This window comes from Strongylocentrotus purpuratus, unplaced genomic scaffold (genome assembly GCF_000002235.5).
Source record: "Strongylocentrotus purpuratus isolate Spur 01 unplaced genomic scaffold, Spur_5.0 spur5_scaffold_11, whole genome shotgun sequence".
NCBI classification, from domain to species: domain Eukaryota; kingdom Metazoa; phylum Echinodermata; class Echinoidea; order Camarodonta; family Strongylocentrotidae; genus Strongylocentrotus; species Strongylocentrotus purpuratus.
In genome coordinates this window covers 13,884,612-13,907,870 of record NW_022145596.1, presented here as the reverse complement: position 1 = coordinate 13,907,870, position 23,259 = coordinate 13,884,612, and the positions used below count along the sequence as shown (strand labels likewise).

General features: G+C 36.9%; 2 protein-coding genes across 3 annotated transcripts; one reads left to right on the top strand and one right to left on the bottom strand.

The window, feature by feature from the left end:
* Positions 1-1,172: 1,172 nt before the first annotated feature.
* LOC586213 (translation factor Guf1, mitochondrial) lies at positions 1,173-12,928 on the top strand. The gene is made up of 13 exons (XM_030980705.1): positions 1,173-1,458; positions 2,229-2,346; positions 3,244-3,392; positions 4,068-4,226; positions 4,797-4,945; positions 5,478-5,681; positions 6,015-6,144; positions 6,870-6,979; positions 7,791-7,995; positions 8,955-9,056; positions 9,476-9,609; positions 10,252-10,510; positions 12,786-12,928. Exons 1-13 carry the CDS (start codon positions 1,252-1,254, stop codon positions 12,909-12,911), a joined length of 2,052 nt encoding a protein of 683 aa, XP_030836565.1. The 5' UTR covers positions 1,173-1,251; the 3' UTR covers positions 12,912-12,928.
* Positions 12,929-13,010: 82 nt separating this feature from the next.
* LOC586141 (ATP-dependent (S)-NAD(P)H-hydrate dehydratase) lies at positions 13,011-22,941 on the bottom strand. 2 transcript variants are annotated; one of them, XM_030980706.1, is made up of 11 exons: positions 22,892-22,941; positions 21,831-21,977; positions 21,046-21,242; positions 20,151-20,239; positions 19,642-19,750; positions 18,683-18,733; positions 18,084-18,188; positions 15,788-15,908; positions 15,076-15,202; positions 14,160-14,353; positions 13,011-13,115 (listed from the first exon to the last, which is right to left on the bottom strand). In XM_030980706.1, the coding sequence occupies exons 2-10, from the start codon at positions 21,898-21,900 to the stop codon at positions 14,182-14,184; spliced, it is 1,041 nt and encodes a 346-aa protein (XP_030836566.1). In that variant the 5' UTR covers positions 21,901-21,977; positions 22,892-22,941; the 3' UTR covers positions 13,011-13,115; positions 14,160-14,181. The 2 variants fall into 2 exon arrangements, with proteins under 2 accessions (XP_030836566.1, XP_030836567.1); XM_030980707.1 differs by lacking the exon at positions 22,892-22,941 and having other exon boundaries at positions 21,831-22,411.
* Positions 22,942-23,259: the final 318 nt, after the last annotated feature.

The following is a 23,259-nucleotide window of genomic DNA, read 5'->3' as shown; positions in this document are numbered from 1 at the left end:
ATCACAGTCTAATTTAATTATTTCAAGTTTCTAGAAGTTTAAAGAAACTACAAAATATTAAAAAGACACCCACATCACAATATCATAAAAGAGAAATAAGACAACCCTATAATATTTACACTCGTGAAGTGCAAAACATATTTATGCACTCTGACTTCCTGACCAGCAAACCCTTTTCAGAATTCCCTCCCTCTCCCCCTCCCTGTCTCTCGTTCTCTCTCTCGGTCCTCTCTTTTCCCCTCCACCCCCCTCTTTCCTCTCCCCTCCCCTCTCTTCATCTTCTGCTCTCTCTCTTTTAAACCAAATAAATACCAGCTTCTACTGAATTATAAGCTGGTAACTTATATCTTTTCTATTTAAAACATTAACATCAGTTTATAGAAAAGTCCATAAAAATGTTCAAACAGATAAATATAAAGGATTTATTCCATGTGTGTCCTCTTGTAATAGGAACTTGAACGGAAAACTTTCACATCCTTAAAGGTAAAGACCAGTTATGGTCATGCGATTGCATTGTGAAAGAAACGTTGTGGAATCGATCAGATAAAGGTTGATCATCTAGCATCTAGCATCTGCAAGGTTCTGGAATCATCAAAATGATAAGAAATTTGGCCCATTCTTCGTAAAGTTACAAGCACTATACGCAGAAAGATGTATATGGGACTACCCTATATCTCTCACAGACCATGAGAGATAGGCGGTTTCCCGGCAAATTTTTTATCATCATGTATTAGTCAAAACATATTCTTTCACATGATTGGTAATGAGAGTTTCCATTTCATTTTTTGAGAGGGGGGCGTTTCCAATACTGGTCTTTACCTTTAATACTTCCATAGTCAGTCTCTTTCATTTCTAGAGTGCATGCTTTTTGCAGATTATCATATTCATGGGCATATAACTGGCAACAAAATATGACTTCATTTTTACCAAATATACATTCTATCAGGATTATTCACACGGGTTTTAATACTCATTTATTAAGTCTTCAAACTTTTATCACTCACGAGAGTGAAAAATGTTTGTATTTTTTTTGCAGAATACGATTCGAAATTAGACGAATTTAAAATTAATGTTATCACTCTTGTTTATCACTCTTGTTTATCTTTCTTTTTTTCGCGCTATTGTATCGAAGTATCATGTGCTGGAGATGCGCACTTCTTTTATACACATGCGTTAATGAGAGAGACAGAAATGCAGACGACGTGATTGAATTGATGTTTTTATCCTGTCGAAGACAAAACGGCGACAGCTATGTATAAATCCAGCATATTTATGAAGTATATGTGTCATACTTGTCAAACAACTCATTTTACATGGAGGAATTTCCCTAATAAGCTCAGACTCGCCCGATCTGTTAGGCGGTCACTGAACACCTCGCTACCCTTAACCTCCGGCAGGTCTGCCGGGGGAGAACCGACGGATGGCAGCGGCAAATCACCGACAAAGCTAAAGACGCAGGTTCGTCTCGTAGTTTTCCCCACTATAAACTATACAGGCAAATGATCATACAACTGAATGAAGTCCATTTACTTTTTAAACATGAAGATTGAGTATTTATTCTCCTCGAAAACCCCAAACAAGAAAAATAAACGGTAGAGTCCTAGACCTAGATCATGTAGATCTAGATCTGGTAACAACATTCCTAAAAGTTTAGAAGTTCAAGTAGAAGTAGAATGCTTACAAACATGAATGATCTCCGTTAGTTGTTAGAAGTAGATTAATTAATTAGCCTCCTATTTGGTTAGGGTCGGCTTCTCTCTTTAGAGACAGAAACTGGCCATAGTTGTCAGAAGTTTGGTGCCACCAAACTGGACTAAAATATAATTTTAGCGGATGCATTTCCAATGCACTGATGCATTTAAACTCAAATATTAGGACTCGGCTTAGACCGAAAGCTTCAGTCTCTGATGTCAACGGTTGTTCCGCTAAGTTTACATCTGGCTCCTCTGCACTCTGACTGCTTCTATACGTGACAAATGTCAGTTTTATTTAAGAATGACCCAAACCAGACAGGCTAGAAGGCTATAATCCGTACATCGGTTCCACTTACCAGCTTGACAGTATTATGATGCGTTTGAGGGTCTTTTTCCTGAATTTTCTTTGTCAAAATTGAACTCCATGTTGAAATTCCTGCAGCCTTATTTTAAACTGTTACTGTCAATAGGCGACGTCTTCTTCCTTCTTATTCAAAAAGATTTATTTAATCAACGTGTTTCTGTCGATACCAGGATGGAACCAAGCTAGACATGTCTCAGTTCCCTGTTGAGAACATCAGGAATTTCAGTATCATAGCTCATGTGGATCATGGCAAGAGTACCCTAGCAGATAGACTCTTGGAATTAACCGGTGAGTTACCAATATTCAATACGTTTGTTGTCTTGTAGACTACGACTTTTATTAAATATATGTATAATGAAATATATGTGAGAGATGATATTAATAAATATCATATCACTCATAAAAGGGGAAAAAACACTTGGCTCAGTTTAGATTTTTATATTTGGTTAAGATTCTAATTAAAATTTAGCATCAATTTGCATCACAGGAAATATGAAATAGGTAGTTTTATTAGCATTTTGATTATCCTACTGTGGTGAACTATTTTGTACTTAATTAGATTCTATTTGCATGCATGAATCAGGGTTCATGATCTTTAATTTGTTTACTTTTCTCCAAGCCAGTGTTCACCTCTGTAACCTCAGTTCCACCTGTACCATAGCCTCTCAGAATTACTCTCATTAACATTGCTCCCTCTTACTTTTGTTATCATCATTCCGCCTTCATACTTTACATTCCTATGTTGATCCTTCTCTTTGTTATAGAATACCTTCTCACTATGCTTCACCTCACATGTATTTGCATACGATCCTTCTACCCCATTGGTTGATTTAGCTATCGAATATTAATGTTGTACACTCTTAAATGTCAGTGGACCTTTCCTTATGAATATGTAATACTCGGTCATTGTTATTTCAAAGTTGATTTGAATATTTATGTTGTATAAATTGAATATGCGGATGTGCAAATTAGATGATAAATAATAAATTGGGGTTGTGCAAAGCGCAGGGCAGATGAGCACAAGACTTCAACCGAGTAACACCTACCTAATTGTTCTATATTGGATTGAACCTACATACTTAGCTAAACATAGCTCCTACACTACTAACGGTATTAGATTTAGATGTATGTAGAGCCATTGTCTATATGCCATATCCACGATTGATCATGTTGTATATTTAACAGGTACAATTTCAAGAAAGACGGACAACAAACAAGTTCTTGACAAACTTCAAGTGGAGCGTGAGAGAGGTATCACTGTGAAGGCACAGACAGCGTCCATGGTTTATCATTACAAGGGACAGAAATACTTGCTCAATCTTATTGATACACCTGTAAGTTCTCTTTGTTCTATTGATTACAAAATCGATTTAAAAATTACAGCAATTTTTTTTAATGTTCCCTCTAGTCATTTCATCACTCCATTCACTTTTTACAGTTCTACAGCATGGCTCATTTTACCTGTGCAAGTGGTGTTTTAGGAGGTCATATTGGAAAGTTAAACAGGTTGAGGGTTCTAGTACCACCTGGGCATTATCAAATGGCCTTTGGTAGGACATCAATTTACATTTGCCACTCTTTACTTGGGTGTAGTGAATGGGAGTGAGAAATTCCTGTAATTATTCAACACCTTGGCAGCTCTGCTAAAAAGCTAGGACACAGTTGAGTATATTTACTTAGAAACTGCATTAATAATAATAATAGTTTGTCCTTATATAGTGCATTTCAGGATCCCAGGCCCTCTTAATGCGCTTCTTAAATACAAAGCCCTATGTACTATGGTAAAATTACCATAGCATAGTGGTTCATTCATTTGACTCTTCAAGAAGATGTTCAGGGTTTGAATCTCTGCCCAGTGCTTGTAATGAGAGAAGACCTTTATCTTCTTTATGTGGTAGAACTTGCTTTAAAATGATGTAGTGTAATGGTTGCTGGGATGGGGAGTTAAAACCAGGTTAATCTTGATGCACTACAGATTAAATATTATCATTATTGTTTGTTCTATACAGGGTCATGTAGACTTCAACTACGAGGTATCACGTTCCTTAGCAGCCTGCCAAGGGGTCTTACTATTAGTGGACGCTAACCAAGGAGTCCAGGCACAGACTGTGGCAAACTTCTACCTGGCCTTTGAGTCTGACCTGACTATTATCCCTGTTATCAACAAGGTATTGTTGTTCTTATTCTGTAATGTATTTGACTTTTATGTATTGTGTATACTTTTGGGACTACTTCTTTAAAGCCCCACAGCACTACTTATAACTACTTGCACTCTCTATACAGCCAACAATTCCTAAGCGCTACTCGTTGATCCCCCATGATGCCCTTTTTCTCATGTTAATTGAGAGCTGATTTGATGAGGTAACCACCTGCCAGTCACCTTGCAGGGAGGTCTAATCCCTGCTGGCCAAACTAGTGCAGACGGGTTAAATACAAGTTTTTAGCGAACTTTTTAGTAGGTTACATTTTTCCTTAATCACACTTAATCTTACACTATATATATCACTATTTTCTTTATTTTTTATGATTGAGAAAAAGAATCGATTGAGCCGTTGAAAATCGAAATGAGATTATCAGAAACCCTTTAATCTTACATTTCCCCTGGATAAAACTTTTTGCCTTGATGGTGTGAAATGTTTTCACTAAAATTGACATTTAGGATAGAGTTTACAAAGATTTGAGTCAGGCATTTTGATGCAATCGTAGTAAAAATGTAATCTTGCAATGTGTGAATGCAGATCGACCTCAAACTGGCTGACCCGGAAGGAGTCTCCAAGCAGCTGGACACACTCTTTGACATCAAAGAAGATGAAGTCTTAAAGATTTCAGCTAAAGCCGGAACAGGAGTGGACGATGTACTACCTACAGTCATTGAAAGGATTCCTCCGTAAGTTGATTTCTTCAAGATAATCTTATTGCATTGTAAAATTCAGTTTACTTTCACTTTTCAAACATCACATTATTCCCATGTTTTTTATGGAGTTTAATTAAGGCGCCTCCTAGTAATTACAAAAATGCTTTATTTCTTTCTATAGATGTGACTACATTTTGTTTGCCATTATTTGTGATTTAGGAATTCTTCTGTGTTTCCTTTGGACCTAGTTTTAATTGTTTATTTCTAACTTGTCAAATAAAGCAAACTCTTCATTACAACTTCTATAATGTATCAGATCTAATCATAATTAGACATGATCACATAACTTTAATACCAAGATACAATATTCAAAAGCTGTGATGAAGATACTCAACTTTTATATTCTTCCTGAGTATTTCATGCATTTTTTTCCTTCCATTTGTACATATAAAGATGAATACTTTTTTAAATCACATTCCAGCCATATAGATGATATTATTCTTTTAAAAAGTAAAAATATTGCCAGTAATAGGAGGTAAAGCTGAAATTCTTTTCCTTTTAACAGCCCACCATCCTCCTCCGACAGAGCAATGAAAGGGCTCCTACTAGACTCCTGGTACAACCAGTACAGGGGTGCGTTCATCAACTTTGCCCTGGTGGATGGGGTCATCAGGAAAGGTGATAGGGTCATGTCAGCACACTCTGAGAAGACCTTTGAGATCCACGAGGTGGGGGTGATGCACCCAGAGCCAACCCCTACCAATGAACTGTGAGTATGCCTTAGAAGCCATTGGGGGTGGGGGGATCTTTGCAAGATATGAATATAGCATCTTGTATGGAGTTACTCATGTAAAGAGGTCAGGATTCCCTCCCTCATCCCATCTGCCATTCTGATGTTAATACGTTTACCATATCCATTGTGCCAAGATGTTGAAATACCAGAAAGGAAATTAAGTTTTCTAATTTTTTAGGTGGGTCCTAACCCCCTCCCCCCTCACACACAGACACACTACTGCCATCACTTGCAATACATACTTTCACTGTTATTACCCTACTAAATCTGTCATTACCAATATCACTATTTTTCCTTTTATGATTTCAGGTATGCAGGGCAGGTTGGGTACGTAGTACCAGGGATATACAACATCAAAGAAGCTCACATGGGAGACACGTACTACCATCCAAACAGCCCTGTAGAACCTCTGCCAGGATTCAAACCAGCTCGACCCATGGTATGTATGTCAGCTACACCTCTTTTAAGATCATTCAGTCAAACTTTTATTTAATAGAGACCAGTCAAAGGGAACAAAATTTGTGATCTTTATGATAGGGGGTCTTTATGTACAGGTGACTAACTTCTAAAAACACGACACTCTGAAGAGGTTGTACAAGAAAATGAAGCTTAGGGAAAATCCTCTCTAGATAATGTGGTCTGGAAACCAGGTGATTGTCTATTGACCAAAACGGACTTTGGTAACAATGAATATATATGCCCAAAAAGGAATGTTGTCAATCATTCAAAATATATGCATGACATGCAACAATATTTAGGTTTACATGAAGAGGTAAAGAATATCAGACTAGCCAGCAAAATATTTGGAAGTTATTGTGAAAGTTTTTTTTCTTCTCTTCAATATGAATGAGTTATTGTGAAAGTTAATTGAATAGGCCAGCTGTAATAGTTGAAAAAGAAAAAAAAATTGTGATTGCTTTTTATATGCATGGCCATGCTGAAGAACAGCCATTGGCTGATGTATGCCACCATGCTAAAATAAAATAAACAAACGAGCATTATTACTTCGAATTCAAACATTCTTGAGAAAACACTTTATCTTAGTCAGTTTCAATAACATCCCTTGATTAAATATTCATAATATTTATATGTGATATCTATTACTTTTTTATATCTGATTCACGAGACACTGTTGCCTTTTTTTCCCTTCATGATTTTTAACAGGTATTTGCTGGTCTCTATCCAATCGATCAATCCGAGTATCTTGCCTTGCGGTCTGCTCTAGATAAACTAACTCTCAATGATAGCAGCGTTTCTGTGAGCAGAGATAGTAGGTAAGTTCCTCCTTTTCTATTTCTCTATCTTAGTTTTGTTCTCTTTCTCAGGCTATACCCCCTTTGGTGCATGTCTCTTTTACTCTCCTGTTCTATCTCTTATGCCCTCTTTATCTCATTGTTCTCTGTCTGTCCTTGTGTGAATATGTAATATGTATTTTCCTCAGACTTCCGTCTGTCGTGAACTTGCTGCTACCTTCTGCTTCTTCTGTTCGATGTATTCATGTTATTAAAAAGTAAATGTGTATCTTCTGTGTATATTCTATTGACACTTGAAATGAGAAATGAGTAGACTGACTTCGGAGCTCTGGTGGCAATTGCTCCAGGTTTTATATTGTCAGAAGTATAGATTTAGGCTAAGGGTTGCAGTTGGGTTTTAGGTTTGGTTTGGTTAAGGGTAAGGGTCAAGGTTAAGTATAGTGCTACGTCCAGGATTGAAGTTAGGAATTAGATTAAGAGTAGGAAATTACCGAACAGGAATTGTTACAGAAGCGTGTGTCAAAAAACCCTGCTCATAATACTAAACTTTTCTACATTTTCAAATAAACACAAATTTTCACTTGAAATAGTAACATAGATGCAGTTTATGATTATATTGCAATCAATGTGTATATGTTCCGTTTCCAATGTAACAATCATTTTCAGAATGTTATTATGTTTGTGACGATGTACATGTGCTATTATTGTATCATGTATTTCTTCTTGTATTATGTAGATGTATACAATGGCTGTAAAACCAGTGAAAAAAGAATTTTCTGAAAAGGACAATAAATGGCAATTCAATTCAATTCACATGATGTCATTATTTTAGTCCTGCTTTAGGTCAGGGTTGGAGGCTAGGTTTCCTAGGCCTGCTCCACATGGAAGTCTTCAACCAGCGTCTGGAACAGGAACACAATGCCAACGTCATCGTCACCGTTCCCAGTGTCCCTTTCAAGGCAATACTCAAAGACACCAAGGCTATCAGACAAGAGTACGGTGATGATCCGGAGATCACCGTCTATAATCCCTCAGTCGTAAGTTGAAAATTTCACAAAATTAATTACATTTAAAAAAAATTTTAACATAATATTCAATGAATAAATGATGGGGAAAAAAAGTTGAACATTTTATGACACACACTTCCTCGACTTCCTAGAATTTGAGTGTCAGGGATAGTAAATCTTGCCTGCAAATGCCATTGCTCAGTTGTAAGTTTGGAATAGATCAACAGAGCTGCCAACCATTCCGTTTTTGCCGGAATTACTCCGTTTTTCCCTCCAAATTACGGCATTACGTTTTTTCTTCATAAAATACGTTTTTTAATTTTTAAATTTTTTTTTTTTTTTTTTTTTTTTTTTTTTTTTACATACCGCATGTCAAACAACTGCCCTAAAATGGTGATTTGATCACAAATTCAATAGAAAACTAAATTTAAAACATACTTGAAAAGAAAAATATTCTCAAAAAGAATGAAATGCCGATAATACCAAAATAACCACCAAAAAAATTCCTCCTTGTATGGAAAAAACAGCATGATGAATGAACATTTCTGCATTGGAAGTGTGTCGCGCGTGGTTGTAACTTTCGTTTTTATGAAGTCCTTTTTTTTGCCATCATGATTCCTTTTTTTGGTCGCACAAGGTTGGCAACTCTGGATCAATTCATTTCTGATAAAGAAACATGTACACACACTGTGGAGGTTAATTCCTTGGAAAATATTTAAAAGCAAATTATACTATCCGATGAGATAATGAATTTAAACTCATAACAATGACACTTTAACATTCTCTTTTTACAATTGTTGGAAAACCTGATGGCACAGAAAGGGTTCAACAAGATTACAACCTTGATCTTCTTAGTGTTCAAAGCTATTTTTTCATTTAGATCTGTGATGATATGCAGCATGCAAAAATGAAAAACATACAGAATATTCATAATTAAATTTATCGATGTTGTATACAAGCTGTACAAATGTTCTGTAATTCACTCACAGTTTCCCGATGCACAGAGAGTTGTGGAATACCTTGAACCTATGATCATAGGAACCATCATTGTACCAGATGAACACATCAGCAAGATTCTTAGCCTCTGTCTGGTAAGTTACCTTAACAAAATTTTAAGTACAGGGACCCGTTTCACAAAGCCTTTTCTCAATGACAAATAACAAAAATCAGTGGTAAATCTGCTGACAACCAATCAGAAGCAAGGATTTCACTAGCATATAACAAAATGCCCTATTAGTAAGAGAGAGAGAGAGGGGAGAATAAAAGCTAGAACTAGTTAACTTAATTAAGACTTGAATCCTAACAAAATCCTAGGAAATTTAGGAGACTAGTGGGGTGTTGCAAGAAAGTTGAGTTGCAATCGATACTGTCTTGCAACACCCATGATGAATTGAAGATGTGATTTCACCTACATTAGAATGAATGATGCATCTCATTTTGTTAACGGTGTTTTATCCTTATTGTGATGTGATGCTTTCTGAATCTTGTCCACCTTTCTGAATCACCATAGAGCAAGCGTGGAGAGCAGGAAGAGTACACCTACATAGATACCAAGCGAGTGTTACTCAAGTACCGACTGCCTCTTAATGAGATCGTGGTGAATTTCTTTGATGAACTCAAGTCAATATCATCAGGATATGCCAGGTAGGGTGCCTTGGACTAGTATTGTCCTGGTTTCTTGTAGGTTTCCTTCTTAAGCAAGCCAAAAGACATGTAAAGAAAATTTTGCAATTCAGCCCTTCTCTTCAGCTGCCCTGTATAGCTTCACCTATATTGTCATACTTCCCTTCCTTTACTCAGTGCATTTCAAAAGAAAGACTGTATAATCACTTGCATGATGTATAAATCCATCTCACATTTATACTGTGCTAAATCCTTTATATGATTTCACTGTTAATTTCTTGTACATCGAATTTGCCTCTACTACTCCCTTTTTCCATTTTTGTCTTCATACAAATGCTGTAAATCCCATCAGTGTTTATTACACAAGTTCCAAATTTGCAACTGATATTTGCAATCGATTGCAACTCAACTTTCTTGCAACGCCCCACTAGTCTCCTAAATTTCCTAGGATTTTTGTTAGGATTAAAGTTTTAACAATTAAGTTAACTAGATCTAGCTTTTATTCTCCCCCTCCTCTCTCTCTCTCTTACTAATGGCGCATTGCAAATTTGCAATTAATTGCAAGATTGATTGCGACTTTCTTGCAATGCCCCATTAGACACACAAAAAGTAGTTGTCAATCACAAAATAATCCATCCAGAGCTCACATTTCTTCCCAATCAGTTTTGACTACGAGGACTGTGGCTACCAGCAGGCCGACCTGGTCAAGCTAAGCATCATCCTCAACGGCCGGGAGGTGGAGGAGCTAGCCACGGTGGTCCACCAGGACAAGGCCAGGGAAGCAGGCAAGGCAGTATGCAACAAACTCAAGGAAAGCATCCCAAGGCAGCTGTACGAGGTGGCCATACAGGCCGCTCTAGGGAGCCGCATCATCGCCAGGGAGAACGTCAAGGCACTCAGGAAAAATGTGCTGGCCAAATGTGTGAGTTCCTATCACTTCTTCTCTCTGCGCATGGAAAAGGGTTTGGTGCATAGCATGTTGAGAGAGATAGTTGTGATGTCACGAAGCTCCAAATAGAGATTGTATATGGGAGGGAACTATTTGGAGCTCTATGCATTGACCTTTGATCCTCTTCTTTTCTCTTTCTCCAAGCTCTCTATCCTCCTCTCCTCTTTGCCTATCCCTTTCTTCCTTTCTCCCATTTTTCCTTTCTCCCATTTATAATGTATAATTGTATTTATGTATTCGGGCGTACCCACTACAAGCTATGCTTTTCAGGTTTCGCGCCTTCTTCCTTGTAATACAAGTTCTTTAATTATATTTACCGTATTTGCATTGTCAACAATGCAAGATAAAATTGTCGGTAAGATGTGTGGAAATGTCCTGTACCATAGTGGTATAGTTATTGTACCGTTTATAGTCCCATATGTGCAAATTTGTGCTGGTTTTGACTTACTTTTTTTAAATTTATTTTTTGTTAACTCTTTCGCCGCATAGGCCGCACCCGACTTTTTGATATTTTCTATTCCAAAAATACTGCCGCCTTTACGCCGGCAAATACGGTTTGTTCCTACTTATAAATTGTATTGTTTGGAAGAAAATAAATGTTCATTTGAAGTATGTGTGTGTCACAACTATCTCTGTCAATACGCTATGGTTTCATGTAACTTGAGATGTAAGTTGTGCACATCAAACATCAATATGAGGACTATGCATTACTGAAAGAGATACAATATTGAAGAGGTGTCATTGGTTGGTTTCAAATTTTATTAACATTTAAACCCATAAACATAGCATAATTTTCAAACTTTATATCTCCTTGCATCAAAAACAGCAAGAGAGCAAATAAATGCTTTGTACAAATACACCACTAGTGAACAAATAAACAATCTTTATGAACACTACTCAATAGTCTCAAGCATTATTTCAGTGTAATATTGGCAATTGAACAATTAGGTACATGATGAACATTCATATATTTAATGACTTTCTATCCTCCGAAAGACCAATTACATAACTTATTAAACTTATTTTTCATGAAAATGAAATCCTTCAATCTCATTTAATTAATTTGCATTGCGTCGGGGCAAGGTGCAATGTATGATTTGTATATTTTGGAGGGATTAATATGAATAAAAGAAATCAAGCAATCATCGCAACTGTACAGGGAAAAGGATGTTGTATTCCACTCCCGACTCATTTAGTGGTAAATGTTGATGTATTCAGATCTGACACAACCAAACACGAGGTAGATGACTAAACACAAGGAATATGTTCCTGAATACATATAGCCTTATTTCTTGAAGAGCCAACTCGCATCAAGCAGAAATACCATATTAATCAGAGTAATAAAAGATAAACCTTATGGTCCAAATTCACAAAGGAGGTTTAAATTTAACCCACATTTTTAAACCATCGATTAAGTTGAAGCTCCTTTGTGACAATGACACATACATGTATTTAAAGCCACTCCTTCATATAATGTGAATCATTTCTGTTTTTATTTCATTCATTTAAAGCAAATGTTTAAATGCAAAGAAATATATTTCATTAAGTGTAGTAGATTGTAACAAACCTTTGTAAAAATGACACATAATAAAACAAGTATGTACACAATAATCACACTTCTCCTTTGTGTGTGTAATATAAAAAAAATACATAGTTTAATCATATGTTACACAAAGATTTGCAAATTATATAAAAATCCCTCTATACAATAAAGAATCTCTGTGTATAAGACGCACTTTTTCCCCGTCAATTTTTTTTTGAAAGTTGGGGGTGCGTCTTATACACGGGTGCCTGGCAATGTCCCCCAGCTCAGTCATACCACTTGGAAACTAGAACAACACTACCTGAATGTCCGGATTTCTGTTTGGACTTATAGGAAAATTTGCCTGTCATCTTGAGTTTTAAAAACTAATTATCAGAATAATGAACATTAAAATGTTCATATTCTGCTAACTTCATTGTTACTATTATATGTGGCACCTCCAACTACACCTCGCAGTAAAATGAAGGTCCTTTCCCGCGTGGGTTTTTTAACACGGACCTGGCTTTCTGGCTACGGAGTCGGGCAATTTTGTTTTTTTTCCTTTCTTGGCCCCCAAAATTTACGGTAAACAAATTATCATTTACAAAAAGTGGGATAAATGGGGCATCATAATTTTAAAGGAGTACTATTTATTCCCTTTCATTTTTTAAAGTTGTATATTTTTCAATTATAACCTTGAGTTCTTCTGACATTGTGCTATTTCAGTATGGTGGTGACATCACAAGGAAGATGAAGCTCCTACGCCGTCAGGCTGAAGGGAAGAAGAGAATGAAGAAGTTTGGCAATGTAGAAGTACCCAAGGATGCGTTCATCTCCGTTCTCAAGAGGTGACCACTGGACAATGAACAATTGGCCTCCAGACCATCTACATCTCTTGGGCAATGGATGAATTTGGCCTCTAGACCATCTGCTGGACAATTGACCTCCTAAGTATCTGCAGGACAATTAGCAAATGGACCACCAGACGCATTTGCAAGACAGAGGATGATGGAACCTTGAGCAGTTCATCGAATGTGGAGAAGTCCATTAAGAGATCTGGAGATAGGTGATGGCCAGAAAAATTAAATATAGTTTATAGCTAAAGGTTCATTGATTAAAAAAAATTTATTGTCATTATTGCAAAGGTGAAACTTTGAATGGACAAACTTATCAAAATTCGATGTTTCGAAACATTCAAAGTAATTATAATTAATTACAAAACGCTGCTGAGATTTGTGATGTCACATGCTGAACATGATTTGCACAAGCAGATGATGTCCCATGACATCTCACACATTTACAATGTCTGCTTTGTCATCTTCTCTTCAGTTATTTCTCTTACTTCACTACCGTCATGCTAAATTGCCTCACTCTAAACCCCACGCATGGTATTGTTTTAATGAAATATGCAGCGATTAAAAAAATAAAGGAATCCGTCGCTTGTACACAAAGTAAAATACCATTATATTTGTTTCATATCCCTTCTTGAATGGTGTAAAATTCCATCACATTTGTGTTCATTCTTTATGGGATATTGGTTCACGTTGTGACATCATTAAAACATCATTATTTTCCTGGCAAATCTCTAATATCCCAGATAATCACCCGATTTGTAGTTGACCTAAAACTTGTACGATGGCCTTCTGTTAGCTTACCACTTTCTAGTGATACGTTATTTGCCACATTTGTGTTTTTCTTTGAACAGGCACTTTAAGTGAACAACCCAATAACTAGCCCCCCCCCCCCCCCAAAAAAAAAAAATGATTGTGATCTTATGTTTCACTTTCATTTGGTATCCACGTCTTAGGCAACATATAAATTGTACTGTAGCTTTGTATATGCATCATTGAGGGAGAATATTTCTTTATTTTTGTGAATCATATATTGACACCAATGCTGGCATGTAAAAGCAATATAAGAATTGATATATATATTGAAAAAATGTACAATAAATGAATTACTCATTGCAAATACATGAGCAAGAGATGGAACGTGAAAGAATGAGAGCAGGTAAGGGAGAGACTGAGAAAAAGAGGGAGGGGAGTAAAACAATCCAAATGCAGGAGTGCTTTATCCCTACAAACAAAACAAAATAATTACCATTTCCAGACATATAAACCATTCACTCCGAGGTCTCGTATAGATTTGCGAACACTGGCTGTATTTCCGGTAGCATCTCGGTCGTGGTCATCCCTCTTCCGTTCTTCTCAAAGGCCCGACTCGAACACCTCTTGGTTAGAAGGCAAGCACCGTATGCTGCGCACAAGGTTGGGCCAAAGATCTTCAGGTATTCACTGAAAGGAAATGAACACCAAGTGATAGTGATCAAAATTACAAATATAAAGATAAATGTAAATGTAAAAGTTGCAAACTGCAAAGTATATGCAAGACAAATATAATAGAATTGTCCAAGATTTTTTTTGTACGTTTGCATGACAGATTGACTACTGGCATAATGCATAATAAATGACAGTCACAAGATATACACAGACGAGACAAAGAACACTATAAACATACAGAAAGAATAAGTTGGAGAAAGATGACAAGGAGAGAACACGAGCAATGTCAGGAGAGGAAAATTTGGGAGAGATATAGAGAAAGAGAGACGGATGGGGAACAAGGCATGCAGAGAGAGAAGATATTGTAAGGAAAGAGGGAGAGGAGATAATTATGACAAAAAGAGGAAATGATAAAGACCTCAACTAACTATGTTCTTTTCTTAATGTTTGCTTTGTGTTAGCATGCTTGATAAGCCTAGAATGTGAAAGCACCCATGGTTCCTGCTAAAAAGTCCCTTAACAACTGAGTTTTTACCCAAACTAATAACATCTTGGAGGTTTTTTACGGTCAAACTTACAACCACACAACTTACTTCTTGATGTTGGCTCTATGCAGGACAGCTTGATAAGCCTAGAATGTGAATGCACCCATTGTTCCTGAGAAGATTTCTCCCTACCTTAACAACTAAGTTCTTACCCAAACTAATATCATCTTGGAGGTTTGTGTTCAAACTTACTTCTTGATGTTGGCTCTATGCAGAACAGCTTGATGGGCCCAGAACGTGAACACGCCCATGGTTCCTGCTAGAATGTCTCCCTGCCCACCGCATCTCCTGGGGCTACCTTCTCCACAGCATACCAGGACTATTGAGATGGATAGAGAATTGTGATCAGTTATGAGCCTTTTAGTATCTTTTCACACCTGAAATCATCTCATCTGTACTTCAATCTACATTTTATGCACATCACAAATATATACAGTCTTGACGGAGCAAGGCTGACAAAACTATTCAGCTTGCTTCAGAATTTGTATTAATTTGGGATTGTAAATACCTGAATGTCTCATAGATGCTATTTTGATTTAATATGATTTCCCACAATGTACATTAAAGAAAACATATGAATAGAAGAGTGTGAGTGTGTGTGTGTGTGTGTGTGTGTGTGCAATGGGTTTTTACAGACGTGTATCAATCAGACTTGATTATTTATGTAAGTTTCGAACCACTGTTTGCCTGAGCCAGTTTGACCAAGTGAATGTACCACTAGACCAACTCGCATCTCCCTAAAGTATATACTACGGTACTCAAAACTAAAGACTAAACTGGTTACAATCAATTTGATGGTTCTCCTGGAAACAGTTGCCTGCTAACTTGCATGTGAGTGGCATTGAAATCAATGGCTTTGTTCCAACCTTAAATGGCAAAAGGCCGTACATTTACTTGAACATACCATTGTGTCCATCTGAAATGATGTCATTCGCTCCTTTCATGCACACTGTCACATGACCCAAAGATCTGCTTAGTTCCATGACATCAGTTTGAGGTTCAGCTGGGTTAACATCTGATCCAACCTGTAATATTATACAAATAATATTGAATCTTTAAACGACTGAAAAAAATTCATTATTTGTTTTACCGGTATACAACACTGAAGTAGATCTAATAGTCAGAACGTTAATCATTCAATATATTATGCTTTGCTCCTTATATTAAAGCTAAAGATCGGGCCTTCCCGATTACATTCAGATCGCCTTCACGTACGCGCAGGGCAGAGAGGTACGCAGTCTGCATTTAACCAAAAATGCACGCCTGTGCAATAGTATATCTATTTAATATCATGTGACCAACAATCCTCTAATCAAATGACAAGGATCTACTTAGGTGTTGTATAAAACATAACGTATCATCACTATGAGAAATATGACTGAATCTCATGATAGTCGCATGGTCCAGTCACATGACCAAGACATCTGCTTGATTCCATGACATCAGCGTGAGGTTCGGCAGGGTTAACATCTGACCCTGCCAGTAATACAACGTACATGTATGAAGCATACACGTACATTCAATATTTCAGGTTTGATTAAATCACATGACACAGTCACATGAAAAAGAGATCTACTTAGTTCCAGATCAACAAATAATAACACTCTTTTCAAAATATGAGAACACCATATTCAGACGTACCGAGGATAGGTTGATAAATTTGCCAATTTTACTGCATTCTTTGGGAAGCATATGAACTTGAGACAAAATCAGATAAAGATAATTTCATCCAGCACAAATTAAAAAAAATTATATACCTCACTTAAGAAATCCAGCCATCTGATTGGTCAAAATTGCATTCATAAACTTTAACTATTCCTGTAAAATTCCCCGTAAAATTCCAAACCCATGTAATAGTTTTAAAAAATAGTTCTAAAATCCCAGTAACCATGGTTACCCATAGGTTTACATGTTAGAAATGGTTTGAGCGATCGAGGATACCGTACGTGTGCGAAGAATTGGTCGGTATTTTCATACAAGACGACAATTCCAAACAAGACAAAAATGGCTAAAAAAACTCTCCCAAGATTTCAACTTAACAAATGCAAGACTCGCTGACAGCAAGAACAACAAAAAGGGTACGTGAAATTATCCATAAACATGTTCGTTTAGTTGCTGAAAAAGCATAGACGTAGACGAAAATAGATCTGATCGCGCACCCGATGTTGTGTGTTATTCTTCCCATAGAGATTGCACGCAATGCAGTCTCTATGCAGTCTGCGTGCATTGCGCGACCATGCAAAAAAAGTAAGTTTTTTTTTTCAATTTGAGATTCAAACCTTTATCTGTTGTGATCCTGAAGGTGATACTCAATAAGTGAGGTGTCATATGAAAGCGCAGGTTCTTCTCCATATTACCCACAGGGCCGGCCCACCCCCAAAATTGTAAAAATATCTTGCTTAATTAGACTAATAGAATCTAGATCTAGTCTACTCTCAAAGATACACTCATAAAAAACAACCGTGCAGATAAACTAGAGAAAGGCCAAGGTGGTGTCATTAGTTGACTCTTTCGTTTTCGGCATATAAAAGTATTAATGACTGCTTTAATATTCAAGAAATAGTTGTTTTTATACGCTCTCGGGAAGGTTACAATTGGGCTATTGCCCTTGGCACGCCTCGGGCAATAGCACAATTCTAACCTTCCCTTGAGCGTATTAAAAACAAATATTTCTCTCAAAGCAGTCATTAATACTATACTATCACATCTTAAAGGTATAGACCAGTTTTGCAAACACCCCCTCCCCCCTCTCAAAAAATAAAATGGAAGGTCTTATTACCAATCATGTGAAAGAATACGTTTTGACTTATACGTGATGATACAAATTTTGCCGGGAAACCGCCTACTAATTGATATATTTGGTAAATTATTATATCTATCAGGACTGGATAGATATCGCGTAGTCCCATAAACAGCTTTCTGTGTACAGTGCTTGTAACTTTACCAAGACTGGGCCAAATTTCTTATCATTTTGATGATTCCAGAACCTTGCAGTACACACCCAATACTTTTATGCTAGATGATCAACCTTTTCTGATCGATTCCACATCGTTTCTTCACAATGCAATTGCATGACCAGAACTGGTCTTTATCTTTAGAATGTATTCTACATGCAGACTAAGCATAGACAAACCTCTCACACTGTGTATGTGCACTTAAAATACACCACATTTGGAGTCTGCATTAATTGACAAACTCACCACACTCTTGAAGAGATGTTTGAATTCCACCACATTAGGAGTCAGGATGGCTTGTCTGTAGTCACGGATCAAGTCTGGTGCTTGGGTCAGGAGAAATACCCCATCCTGAAAGAAAGATAGAACAATGAATGGAGGATCTTGATATCAAATATCATGCAATGAAAATACATCTGCAAAGGCCCCTTTTAATGTTGGGAGCCCTAAATTCGCCAAAAATTTGATGGTAAAATTTCACATTCGTTTTGAAAATCCTTGCAGAAATGTGTCTTAATGGCTTTCAAGTTACGATACATTTTAAGTGAAATTTTGCCATCAAATTTTTGGAGTTCCCAACACTTCAGAGGGGCTTTAAATCCCTTTATCTCTTGTTATCCTATTTCACTTTCCCAAGCTCCCTAATCTCTACAATTTTGGGCAACCTACATTTTTATCAAAACGGTGGTATATAAAAAGCCATATATCTTATCTCCCCTCCCCCTCCCCCTCCCCCCCCCCCCCAAAAAAAAAAAATCATAATACTTTTAACTACATGTGATATCTAAATATTGTTAATATTCATTTTGCTTCATAGGAGCACTGCATTTCAAAGTGTTACTTACTGCATCAATAACAAGTGGCAAGTCCAGTTCTTTGGCCTCAGTTATCACAATCTGGCAAGGAAAAATAAGGATATTAACATAAAAAAATAAAATTAGTCAAAGGTATTGATTTAATAATATTACTACTACTACTAATTTATTTGTTAATAATTTTAATGATTTTGATAACAATAATGAATAATCCATAAGAAATCTGCACATTCTACATAGTGTCAAGTCCAGTTCTTTGGCTTCAGCTATAACAATCTGGCAAGGAAAAATAAGGATATTAACATAAAAAAATAAAATTAGTCAAAGGTATTGATTTAATAATATTACTACTACTACTAATTTATTTGTTAATAATTTTAATGATTTTGATAACAATAATGAATAATCCATAAGAAATCTGCACATTCTACATAGTGTCAAGTCCAGTTCTTTGGCTTCAGCTATAACAATCTTGCATGGAAAAATAAGTATGTTACATAAAAATAAATAACTTTAATAATAATTTATTCTTTAATACACTGCACCAGCTAGAAACCGGCAAGATTTAGGCGACATTCCCGATTTTTGAGTTTTTGGGGGCGACGGTCGTTGTTTCAGGGGGGGGGGGGGGGGGAGTATTTAAAAAAAAGGATATCCGACCGACCGACCCAGGTTCTGCCACCTAAAGGGCAATACAACATCTTTTTTGTTGTTGTCATTGGTGAGTTTGCAGATGTCTCGTTTAACCTGAATGCAGCCAGCTTTGAAACGATGGATGGTCATGCAGTTTTAACATTAGAGCACCAAGAGCTTTTCAAGGGACAACATTTCTATGCTATACCACTAGAGTTTTCAACAACGAAAAATCCCTACAAAGGAAAACTTGGGGGCAATTTAGAAGCCTAAGGGGGGACATTCACATCAGTGGTTCAAGGGGCAAGAATTCGCTGGGGTCACAGTGAAGTTTAGCTGCTGTACTCGTTGCATACCTTGACCTTGTCTAGCAGTTTCTGGTCTCTACCAAGTCCAGGACCAATGACAACCGAGTGCATCCTGGGTAACCACTTCTTCATCTCCTCCACACCGTCTTCAGCATCCCTGAAAGGCAGTCCAAAAGTCAAAGGTCAACACAGTTCATGACATTTTGCTTTTATTTCATCATTTAAATGGTTCAAATTGAAACTAATACATGTATCAAATCTTGGAAAATATGTTTTTGTAGTTGAGACTTAAACATGCATACAAATGATACAACAGATCTATTTTGAACATGTCATCTGTATTAAATTTGTAGTGTTTTAAAAACTTATCAGCATTTCAAAGAACTGAAGAACATTTCATTTCTCTAAGTTTATTGGATAAATTTTCTGTAACCTTGTCAGCAATTTTTTTTTTTTTTTTTTTGAGGGGGGGGGGGGATGCAGTTCCTTCTTGGAAAACTTTGGGCTGACTTCATAACAGCGACGCCCTCAATGATGTGTTATTATAAATCACTTACAGACATGGATGAACAATGAGCTCAGGACTGTAGGACTTGATAACAGGACCAGCACCATCAGTACAGAACACATGGGACAGGTCACAGCCCTACAAACAAAATAAAGAACACAATACAGGCAAGATATGAGATTAAGGAGTAATATTTCTGCTTGTGAGTAATGCCTAGGTCGCACTAAAGTTTTTCATTTCAATGTCAGTTCGGTTCTCGGTTTTTGAAATCCATGCATCTCCCATGCGTTTCTACCCTACAATGCATTCTTGGTTCGAAGTATGCATTATAATTTCAATGTCACTTCCATACAATGTCCAAAATTTTCTTGGGCCTTTGCATAGTTGATCCTTTCGTCTAAAACGCATGGGAAACGCAGCGTAGCTACACTAATGTCACTTTGGATCCAATTCAAATCATGCATTCCCAGATCGATGTCGGCTTGTTTCTCCAGTTTTCATATCGAAATGGAATACATGGGCTCAATGCATTGGTGTAGCCTAGGCATTAAATATTTGAATTCAATGCAGGTTGGTACCAATTGCACTCATTGGAATGTTCTTCACACAAATGCAACCTTTCCTTCAACTAACAGAGGCTACTAAAGTACTATCTTTTCAACCCAATTTGGTTAAAAATCATTCCATCAGTTCATATGTATCACCTGAGCAAAAGTGCATTTAAATATGAATCATGAATACGGTACTCTTTTTTTATAATTACAGATAAAAAGCACAAGTGATTGAAATTTAAATGTGTACTATCTTTTCCTTGCAAAACAAAGAAATCATTAATTCAAACCATGAAAAATATATCGATGGAGTTGTTGAATGAAGAGTCGTTGTTGCCAATTGTTGTCATTATCATCACGGAATCAGCTAGAAAATCTCTGTACCGTACTTACGACTCGGAATGCAGAGATTGCAGCAAAGTAAGGAGCACCTGTGTATTCTCGACAACCTCCAATCGTTGCTATGCGTCCATCTTGACCTTTGTGCTTGGTAAAGTCCAGTGAAGGCACGATGGACCGCACCATCTCTATCATGTGACCTCCGTCGGTCAGCGTGGTGATAACATTGTCCCCTCCTGTGGACAGTTTGGCTGTAGGGATATCCAATACACATAATGGTTAATAATCTAAAATTTGTCTGTATTAACAATTTTTAGTTATAGTATCTAGCCATTTGGTATGCCCAATGGTCTGTTCCACTGAATTCTTCTAAATACAAGATAAATGTAGATAATTATTGTGACATTTGCAACTTTTTAAACAGAACATTGACAGTGCACTATAACTTTAAAAACATCCATACAAATTGTGAAAAAGGCTTTTCAGTCAGTGTAATTTGTTATTGTCCATCTTGATGACACATCTACATCTGTTATTCCCACATCTCTTTCAAAATCAACAACTTTTCAGTGCAATTTTCAACCTTTTGATTTCAACACAGGCCTGATTTGACAGTCATGTTTTTAAAAAACACAATATTAAATACTGTAAAATGGGGTACAACAGGATGTATAATGAGAAGAAAAAAGAAAAGTGTCTGCATCAATCCAGGGGAGAAATAAGTACCCGTATTGGAAAAGTCTTGTAATTTTTTGTTTTCCTATTCACTGTGTTTTAATACCGGATACTATTTATCTCGCAAATGTGCAAATTTCTTTGAAATTGATTTTTTGACATACCAGATGGATGAGGTCGAGCTCGGTTAATGAGTTGACAGAGGATTGTTTGCACCGTAAACATCTTTAACATTGAAATGGTTTCCTTGGTGTTACAGAACTTGAGCTGAAGCAGGTGTGGCGGTGTAGTTTCCGTCCGGTGTCCCAAAACTATAATAATGAGAAGTATCAAGTATGTTGGTAAAATAATATGGTTTCCTGAAAAATTGCACTCCAGGCAAGATTTGGATACTATTAAGGCTAGGTAGTATCCCCCTCCTGGATGCTCATCTGACCGTAATTAAATGCTTAAAACCCCCAAGCTTCATGGCCATGGGGGTCAGCAACCTGGACCCTTCCGCCAATTAGTTACTGGATCCTGAATTGTTGGTGATGCAGATTTGTCTTCTGCCCCTAAACTTGTTTGCTCATTACATCACTGCCCCTGCAGTGCATGGAGTACCAAGGAGACTGTCAAACAATGTTTTGGGTGTATTCTCTATTCACCTGTATCCATCTTCTCAGGCTGCTTTATAAGTAAGACAATGTAATGCCCACCCATGCTACATACTGACAAAGCTCAACAAAAACACCACTGCAATGGTTTCATTTCCTGATAGTGATACAGTAGTCAGTACATAGTGACAACAGGCTAGACGGGTACGGGTGTGAAACAGACCCATCAATTCACCACGTCTTGATCATCATCACATAGCACACCATACAATTAATTTCGTCAATAAAGTCTAACATTTAGATTTATATATTTCCATTCACGACATCCGGCATCCGTCACTACACAGTCACAGAAAATGGTGCTCAATCCAATCCACAGGTACAGCGATCTAGCGATGCGCTGTGCTGTGCGGTGCTGTACTGGCGCTGGCTGTGACAGCGATCTTTGCCCAATTCCAATAAAAGTCAATCATGCAAGTACGTCAACTTTACTTCACTGTTTAACGCCGTGTTATAAATCTGTTTCTATTTTCCAAACAATACATATAACATAAAAACAAGCAGATACTCTCACGAATTAATTAGAACTTCAACATCACTGTATTTAATTCACATCTCCGCCACCGTACCTGTGTTTTACCTTGACAGCTAGCTCTAGCTCTTAGCTTTTAGATGCATAATCAACCAACCAACCCGACCCAGGACCCACTTGTTACTAGTCTTGTTCTAATTCATTTGAGAAGCGTCGTCGATTGGTACACATTCTCATATTTAAACAGCAGAATTTTTTCATTTAAAAAAGTATTTTTTTATACTTTAAATATACATCATCAATCCTAAAGCACATCATTTAGTTTCATTGATATCTATGTATATTTTGTAACCTATACAAAATGTTTAAAGCCTGTAGCAGAGAATAACAGTGGCGTCAAACAGGGAATTACCCTCCCCTTAACACCTTTTGTATCGTACATGTATGTTCGATGTAGAGGAATAT